This window comes from Capsicum annuum, chromosome 6 (genome assembly GCF_002878395.1).
Source record: "Capsicum annuum cultivar UCD-10X-F1 chromosome 6, UCD10Xv1.1, whole genome shotgun sequence".
In the NCBI taxonomy this organism is placed as follows: Eukaryota; Viridiplantae; Streptophyta; class Magnoliopsida; order Solanales; family Solanaceae; genus Capsicum; species Capsicum annuum.
Genome location: NC_061116.1, coordinates 142,437,718 through 142,447,458, shown reverse-complemented (window position 1 = coordinate 142,447,458; position 9,741 = coordinate 142,437,718). Strand labels below are relative to the sequence as shown.

Genomic DNA, 9,741 nt, shown 5'->3' with positions numbered 1-9,741 from the left:
ATCTAATCGATAATAATCAAAAACTAATAATCATGCAAACAACTACTTTTACATGATTCTTTATTCACTAACTCTTATTAATAAAAATAAAATAAAATTAAAAATCATTCATTCTTCCATATTTACGGAACCATCACCAATCAAGTGATCAATCTTTCCTTCAGGGTTCTCGTAAAAGTCTGCTACATCCAAGCATGTGATGTTAACATTATTTTTAGAGAGAAAGTTAGCCTCGGGATTCTGTCTTTCTTCTTTAATGATGCTTGATAAAGATAAACCAAGTGCTTTTCTGTCTTTCTTCTTTAATGATGCTTGATAAAGATAAACCAAGTGCTTGAGATCACGACAATTACGTGAATAATGTCCTGTTCCACCACATCGAAAATAAGCAACTGCTTCACATTTCTCATCTTTTCTTTTTTTATTTGATGAATGATTAACACCTGGAATAGGGTTTCTTTCTTGGTCATTGTGACCACGACCACATCCACGACCAGGGTCGCGACCTTTTCCATACCTAGCATGGTGAGCATGCACATCATTCACTTCAAGGAATGGTGCAGATCCAGTTGGTCGGTTCTCGTGATTTTTCATCAACAAATCATTATTTTGTTCAGCCACGAGAAGATGAGAACTCAGTTCAGTATACTTCTTGAAACCTTTTTCTCGATATTGTTGCTGTAAGAGCACATTCAAGGCGTAAAAAGTAGAGAGCGTCTTTTCCATTATATCATTATCATTGATCATCTCTCCACAAAGTTTCAATTGAGAAGCAATTTTGAACATGGCAAAATTTTATTCATGAACAGACTTGTAGTCTTGAAATCTTAGATGCATCCACTCATATCGTGCTTTCGGAAGGATGACCATCTTTAAGTGGTCAAACCTTTCTTTTAGGCTATTCCACTATACGAGTGGATCCTTAATAGTAAGGTACTCAATTTTCAGAACTTCGTCAAGATGATGATGCAAGAAAATCATAGCCTTAGCACGATTTTGACTAGATGTTGTATTTTTATTCTTTATGGTGTCTCCAAGACCCATAGCATCTAGGTGGATTTCAGCATCCAACACCCATGAAATATAGTTCTTTCCCGAACTTTGAAGGGCAAAGAACTCATACTTCATAAGATTGTTAGCCATATGGAAAAAGGGAAGAAAAATAATAATACCTTAGCCTTACCCTTCAAATTTGAGACGGTAGAGTCTCGTGCTGATAACGTGTTATAAAACAAGAAAGAATAAAGAAGAAAAGTAGAGAGAATAGAGAGAGTAATTCTTATTTCTTCTCTTGAGGGATGATTTACAATGAAGGAAGCCCTTCTATTTATACGGGAAATTTGTCCCTAGTTTCAAACTAAAAGACAAATACATCAAATCCTGATAGACATTAAATAGATCTTGATAGAAATTCACTATAATTGATATATATCATAACAATTTTTTAAAAAAATGGAGCCACAATATTTTGGGCTCAAACGATTGCTTTAATAGCCTAGCGGTTAAGATGACCTTGCGTAGTCACTTATAATATTCTATATGAATTATACATGCATTACACTGTATGTGAAAAATTGTCTAGTTAGATAAATATTGTTTGTCATAACTTAATTAATTTCAGAACCTACTTCGTTTGATATTTGGATTTTGCAATAATATTTAACGTCGTACGAATGAGTGCAGTGCACATACTTTTAAGTTGTAACTAGAAGCCAACTTGTTGAAAATCAACTGTGTGTAGAATTGTCAGGTGAAGTAATTCTATGTATACAAAAAGCACAAAGAGTAGGAAAGCTACTACACATTCACCTTGTGAGAATGATAAATACCAAGGACAAGCAAAAGCTGGTGGATTCAGAATTAAAACTTTATCAGTTCATATATAAATTTTAAATTAATATTATAATAATAAAAGGGCTAAAAATACCCTTAATCTATCAAAAAAGGTTCATAAATACCCTTCTTCCACCTATGGGTCCAAAAATACCCTTAAAGTTTATTTTTGGGGCCAAACATACCCCTCAAACTAACAGATGAACTCAGGTCAACTTTAACACTTTTAACATCCCACATGACATTTTATTAATGGTCACACATCTTAAAATAGTATGAATGCTGTTGTGGCTACCATTAAGACTAAGCGCACCATCCAATTTGTTGACTGGTGCCCTACTAAATTCAAGTGTGGTATCAACTATCAGCCACTAACTGTTGTTCCTGGAGGTGATCTTGCCAAGGTGAAATGGGATGTATATGTTAGTGAGGGTATAGAGAAAGGTGAGTTCAGTGAAGCTCGTGAAGATCTGGCTGCTCTGGAAAAGGACTACGAGGAGGTTGGTGCTGAATTGGACGAAGGCGAAGATGATGATCACGAGGAATACCAAACAAATGGCTTTTATTTGTTGGATTGTATTTTCCTTTGGATTTTTTTCAATTGCTGCATTTATGATACATCCACTGCCATTTTCCTATTTCACTATGGTGTCTTCTCTTGTATGCTGAAATGAATTCTTCTGCTATGAAAAGTTAAACATGCTTGTTTAAGTAAAAAAAACATCTTAAAATGGTTGTACGCAGATCAAGTTTTCTGGCAAGCTGAGGGATGAACGCAGGTCAAGTTTTCTGGCAAGTTGAGGGATGAATGCACACAGGTCAAGTTTTCTAGCAAACTGAGAATTGGTTTTGGTGAATGGCCTCTGGTCCATAACTTTAAATTTGCATAACACATAACTTATCTCCTTTAATTAGTGCGGTGAAGCTTCTCTGAATTAAAAATCAGTGATGTTTCATAGTAATAATTATTTCCAAATATACATTTAATTTTTAGATTACTTTCCACAATACTTCTTATCAAAAAGAAGAAAGAATGGATCGTCCCTGGTATACTTTCTAATTTTTGTGTTTCTCTTAATTTTCTTCCTTCAACAACGGTTCTTTACTACAAATAATCAAAAAAAAGTTATCAGCATCTTCAACAAAACTTTCAATTATAGGAAATCTTGTACCAACTAGACGTTTCCTCACCCATTATGTTCTCTTCGTAAATTATCAGAAAAAGCATGCCACCTGAAATTTTAGGATGTGTGACCAATAATAAATTGCCACGTGGGATGTTAAAAGTGATAGAGTTGACCTGAGTTCAACCGTTAGTTTGAGGGGTATGTTTGGCCCCAAAAATAAACTTTAAGGGTATTTTTTGACCCATGGGTAGATGGAGGGTATTTATGAACCTTTTTGATAGATTAAGGGTATTTTTTGCCCTTTTTCATTAAATTTATAATCAAATATTTATTACTATTCTTCAATCTCTCTCTCTCTCTCTATATATATATATGCTTCTAGATCCGCCACTATTTACAGCTTCTGCGGGTCAATTGGTTTTTTGATCTTCTACCAATTAATTTTTGGTTTTATAAATTTTTATGATAATTTTTTTCATATTTACACAAAAAATATATTAATAATAAGCAAATAAATTATAAAATGTTATTTTCTTGGGATAATACCTACGAAAATATCTGAACTTTGACCGAATTTCTAGTTGAGCATACTGAACTTTGCGGGGGTCTTATTACCCCCCTAGACTTTTTATTCCCGTATTTTAATAACATATATTTGCCCACTTGGACACGTGTAAATATGAGGTGACGCGTGTATTACACGCGCCAATACACGTATAAAAATGAGATTTGGGCGTCGAATCTGGGTATAGAGTTTCGGGGGAATTAAATCCACTTTAAAAAGTCTAGAAGGGTAATAGAACCCTCGCAAAGTTCAGTATGTTCAACTGAAAATTCGGTCAAAGTTCAGGTATTTTTGTGAGTATTATCCCTATTTTCTTTTATACAAATCATAAAGAGCTATACTATATTCAAAACATTTTCTCAGCCAACCACTTCAACCATATTCTACCAGTGATCTCATTATTAGCATCTGGCACATTCTTTCTGCAGTATGACCCCCACTTTCTATTTCATTCACAACTTTAGTTCTCTACCTTCCTTGTCCCTCCTGATATGCACTTCTTATTTACACCTCAATTTCCTCATTCCTAGCATATAATTGGCACACAACGATCATAGTCCAACAACGTTAACGCTTCTCTCCCAGGTTTTTCTTTGAATCGATTAAGTGGTTACGTTGTTAGTTGTTACCTTTTTTTCTTGTTAAATCACAATGCATTCTGAATTGAATGTTTTCAGGTAGAAGATAATCTATTTGCCTGGAAATGGGCAAGAAAGGAAATGGTAATTGGTTTTCCACAGTGAAGAAGGTCTTTATTAAACCTTCTTCTAAGGATTCGCCAGCAGATCATAAAAAGGTTAGTTCACTCGTCTAATAGATAAATGCAGGGGATTAAGATGAAATTAAATTCAATAACAACTTTTTATTTCCAAGTGGATCATCTTGAAGCAAAATATACTAGTTTGGAGATCAGGAAGTATGTCTGAAGAGTGACAAACAAAAGTTATGATCAAACATCTAATATAATTGTTTGCAAATTACATTGTTGCCAAGATCGATTCATAGTTGCTTAAACCATGATTTTAGTACATAGAAGTTGTTTCTATTCCCTACAAGAGGGATAGTAATTTGATAGTTTGCCATTGCCAGTATCAAACTATGCAAACGGAAGCAATATGGCTCGATCTAGGTTATTTACGTTGATTGTGTCATTAAAGTAATTAAATTTGTTATAGCAGGTTGGTTGCCATTTATTCTGGTTAACACTCAACGTTACTCTTATCAAACACAATTTTGCAATTACCCTTTAAATGTCGTAATTGTATAAATATTTTATACATGATCAGCACATAAAATTAAATTGGTAGTGATCATATGATCAAAAAAATTACAGCATTTCTTTGTATGTCATCTATTTTCTGGAACTCTCATAAGTCTACCTACTTGTAAGCTCTTTTTATGGATCTCTTTGTAAATCTACCAGCTTAGTTGCTACTGGTTGGGCATTTTTTCCCTCACCAAACGGCATTAACTAATCTATAAACACCTATTGGTCCCCCTACAATATGGCCCCTGTTGAAAGGCAACAACATAGAATTCATGTCTTGTTGCTTTCATCCACCTCTTCTGTCGCCATCATCCCCGTCAAATTCATTGTATGTCCTGTTTAGTACTCCCCCGATCCCATATTTACTTGTCTATATAAAAAAAGATAATCTCAAATTATTTATTAATTCATGAAATCAAGATAAAATTAATCAAAACTTTTTTATTTTATCCATAAAATTAAGTAATATTTATCACGTACATAAATATTATATAGTTCCAAAAAAGTTCCTTAAATCTTTTTCAGGTACACATTTAGTCAAAAGAGCACATTGGTTGCCTGGATAAGGCACATAGAAAGTGTATTAAAAAGACCAACATGGGTTGTGTTGAAGTTGATGGAGCTGCTCCACCCTTAATCAAAGGTCGAGAGTTCAACTCTGGATATGGAGAAAACTCTGTTGGGAGCGTCGTCACCTTAATGGGCCCTGCAATGCACAATCCGAATTAGTCGGGGCTCCAATGTAGGTACCAAACATCGGGTGGGAATAAAAAAAAAGTGTATTAAAAAGAGTTATAGAGTAGATTTGTAAAAATGCCCTTCATTTATAATTTCTATGGAAACTGTAAAACGAAAAGTGGGCAAGTAACATATGAGGCGGAGGGAGTATACCCCAATTAGGCCCCTAGCTTCTTGTCTCAAAATCTCATCTCACAAATGATAATTTTAATTAAAGGTGAATTCATGGACAACTTTTTATAAATTTTGTCACTAAGTTTTATTTATACACAAATTATGCCATGTTCTAATTAGGTATTTTAACACATGGTAAAAAAATTTATTAGACACTTTTGACTCATTTTTTGAAAAAGTTTATGCGCATATTCTTAAGTAGTGGCGGAGTCAGAATTTTCATTGAAGAAATTCAGAAGTAAATATATGGACTAGTTGAAGGGAGTTCGACATCTACTATATATACATAAAAATATTTTTTACTATGAAAAAATAGTATAATTTTTCAACAAACGCCACTGTTCTAAAGCGTCCATTACACAAATTAATATATTAAATATTTCTCCTTCTTTAATTATATTCTTCAACATCAATTGGAACAAACATGAGGTTTTATGACTTATTGTGACATACATATATATAATGGAGATGACATATTTTAAATCGTTAATTTATCAATGTAATGAGAGTACGAAAACAAGTGTTGCTTTTTCAAAATTTTGACTTGAAAATATCTAATTAATAACAACACTTTATCATGAGTTTAGGTATTCAATCAAAATAGATCATAGTGCAAATCTGAAACTCACTTTCTAACTTTAAACATTTAGCCTTTAATTAAAGTGGTAATGGTGTGAAGTGATTTGTATGCTTTTCAGAAGGAAAATTTAGACAAGAAATTGCAACTTGAAGCACGAGAAGCTGTGTCAGTTGAACAATTTCCAGCAGGGAGTTGTTCAGATCTTTCCAAGAATGTAGAGAGCAACGACAAGTCATCATCTCCGTTGGTTGAAGATCGAAATCATGACATCCATGTCATCGTAGCGAGCGCAGCAGCAGCAGCTTATGCGGCCCTGAAAGTTGTCACAATAGACGGATATAACTGCACTCACTTCAAAGAGGAAAGGGCTGCCACCCTTATTCAATCATATTACAGGGGATATCTGGTAAATCGAAAGCCAATTCTTTCTTATTTCTCTATAATCAAGCACAATATTTACATTTGTAATCTGCCATTTACAATGTGGGTAACAAGTACGCTGTCTCCAACTCAAATTATATATAAGTATTCAAATATACATTTTTCTTATGTCTAAACCAACTGCCCCCCCCCCCCCCCCCCCCCCCCAAAAAAATTTCAAGAGTCAATCAAGTTTTTTATTAACCGAAATTTCCTACGTCTTTTAAATATTTTAGGTTGCTAATTATTTTATTGTGATTTATAATATTTTTTTAATTTAATTTTCAAATATAAACTTTATTTTGAAATTAAAAAACTTAAAGCTTCTATATAGGAGTTTATGGTAAAATCAAGTTTGCAAATTCGAAGCTCAAAATGTTAATCGTATCACATAAATTGGGACGGAGAAAGTAACATACAATGATAATCTACACTGCATCTGTTGAATTAAAATCTTAAATCAATAGAATTGAGCGTTAATGTTATTGTTATTCAGCTATACCTACGAAATTCTTAAGGAGCAATGTACGTCTTGCTAATTTTGTAGGCAAGACGCGCTTTGCGTGCCCTGAGGGGATTGGTGAGGCTGCAAGCGCTAGTGAGGGGACATAATGTACGCAAACAAGCGCAGATGACAATGCGATGTATGCAAGCATTAGTACGCGTGCAGTCAAGAGTACGTGGACGAAGACTCCAGTTGGTTCACGAAAAGCTTCAGAGCAAGCTGGAAGAAGTGAAATTACGCTCGAATAGAGAACCCAAGTGCAAGAACAACAGCCTGTTTAAGAAACTAGAGATGGAAGACATGGATAACAGGAACCAAAGCATTGAAAAGATGCTTGAAGTTACCAGGAGAAAACAACATGCTGAAACCAAAAGGGAAAGAGCTCTTGCTTGTGCTTATCAGGTTAGCTATTGGCCATTCCTATACATTACCAAAGTTGTCATATATATGTTACTAATGTAGTGTAACTACCTTCAGGGGCGGAGCCAGGCTTCTATTTGGGGTTCGGCCGAACCCCTTCGACGGAAAAATATACTATTTATATATGATTAAAATTATTTTTTATGTGGTTATAGTAGGTATTGAACCCCCTTCGACTAAGTTTTCTTTGAATATGGAACCCCCTTAGTTGAAATCCTAAGTTTTCTTTGAATATGAAATCCCCTTCGTTGAAATCCTAACTTCGCCTCTGAGTCTACCTTGACACTAGATGCTCTGATTACTTAAGGGTCGCTTGGTAGAGTGTATTGAAAAGTTAATGCTTGCATTAGTTTAATGTGCACTAATAATACCTTATTTGGTATACTTTTTCATCCTATGTATAACTAAACTCTATTGTGCATTGAGGTATGTATTACTAATATCTCAAAATAGTAATGTAATGGATCCAATGCATGCATTATCATAATTAAAGACATTATTATCCCTCAAAAAAATTTCTGCATCCTTTCCAATATATATATGGAGGATATTTTGTAAAAGAAAAAAAAAATTAAAAATTATTTAATTCATGCTATTTTTAATATATCAAACCAAATACTGCATAAGAAAAATACAAGTATAACTAATGCAAGCATGACTAACACAAGCATAATTAATACTAACAAACCATATTTTGCATTATTTTTATATGCTCTACCAAACGACCCCTAATCGTTTGATCACGTAGGACTAATTCTATAGAATTATAAAGGAAGATTGTTATACAAAGATCAATAATATTGATATATCTAATAATGGTGTATTACACTTTCCGTGAAACAGTTATAACCACAAATATTATGACATGTTTTCAGTCAGATGTTTCAAAAGTCTTATAACCACACAAATATTATGACATATATGAAGATCACTAGTCTGAAAATCTTCATTTCTTTCTTAACTTCCATACATATTCAAACTATGTCACATAAGCATAATGGAGGGAGTACCATATTGTATCTTGAAGTATTTTTCCCAAATTCCTCTCGGTCAAACGCCCCCCTTTGTGAATGTTATTTAAAGATTGAGACTAGCTAAGAAGGTACAATATTATTTGCAAATTGATACTCAATTTCTATTGGCTATTATGTTAGCACTCTGATCCACATGTTGAGGAAGATGATGACGAATTTTGTGGCAATGAGCATGAACATGCACAACGAGGTTGGAATTGGCTTGAGAGATGGATGGCTTCTCAATCCTCTCAATACTCGCAACATGTGCCACGAGAGAACTCCTATGTGACATTGTCCACCACAGATGACATGTCAGAGAAGACAATAGAAATGGATCTAGTCAACCCATTCGGCTCAGAAGCAATCAACTTAGCCCATCACATTGTCAATCCAGCTGAAAGAAGCCCATATTCACCCCGGCAACACCGTCAGTCCAACATGGATTGTGTCCCTAGCTACATGGCTCCAACTCAATCTGCAAAAGCAAAAGTAAAGAGTCCAGGCCCATTAAAGCCTCGAAGCCCACCAATGGCCCAATGGAATGCACCAGTGAAGAAGGGAACAGACCGTAGATGGAGCTATGACTCATCTGCAAGAAGCCCGAACCCGAAAACTGCTGCTCAATGGATGGCGACATATAGCCCAGAAACAAGTGCACCAATGGGAGGTCCTGCTTGCAGATATAATTTTAGTTAGATACTTTTTGCAGCAAATAAAAAGCACAATAATGGTGTTTCCAACCTATTTTGATTTAAGGAAAATAAACTTTAACTATAAATAAAATATGAAGAAACAAGAATTTTATTAATAAAGAATATGAGTACAATTTTGTTCCTTCCTTGATTTTTCTTTTTTAATTTTTTCTGTAATTCGAAGACCGTTAGTAGTGTATTTTTCGATCGTAGAAAAATTTGAATTTGAGCTCCATGAAAGAATGGTTTTACGGATCTTCTTGATGTATTTGGTTATCAAGAAGAATGAGTTTTGATCTCTTTCTGTGAATATTTCATAAGTTTATGGAATGCTGAAGATGGTTGATCTCTTTACGAATATTCGTGAATTTGTGAGATATTGAAGATGCCTTTTTAAAAAATAT

General features: G+C 34.2%; 1 protein-coding gene across 1 annotated transcript; it reads left to right on the top strand.

The window, feature by feature from the left end:
- The first annotated feature begins 3,886 nt into the window (after window positions 1-3,886).
- LOC107873156 (protein IQ-DOMAIN 21) lies at window positions 3,887-9,480 on the top strand. Its single transcript, XM_047414905.1, has 5 exons — window positions 3,887-4,110; window positions 4,203-4,321; window positions 6,403-6,690; window positions 7,252-7,611; window positions 8,784-9,480. Exons 2-5 carry the CDS (start codon window positions 4,229-4,231, stop codon window positions 9,339-9,341), a joined length of 1,299 nt encoding a protein of 432 aa, XP_047270861.1. The 5' UTR covers window positions 3,887-4,110; window positions 4,203-4,228; the 3' UTR covers window positions 9,342-9,480.
- The last annotated feature ends 261 nt before the right edge of the window (window positions 9,481-9,741 follow it).

Bases quoted from the DNA above. Each gene is read 5' to 3' on its own strand.
- LOC107873156 (XM_047414905.1), top strand. From the start codon at position 4,229: ATGGGCAAGAAAGGAAATGGTAATTGGTTTTCCACAGTGAAGAAGGTC. The intron at 4,322-6,402 runs GTTAGTTCACTC...TATGCTTTTCAG, and splicing joins CGCCAGCAGATCATAAAAAG to AAGGAAAATTTAGACAAGAA. The intron at 7,612-8,783 runs GTTAGCTATTGG...CTATTATGTTAG, and splicing joins CTCTTGCTTGTGCTTATCAG to CACTCTGATCCACATGTTGA.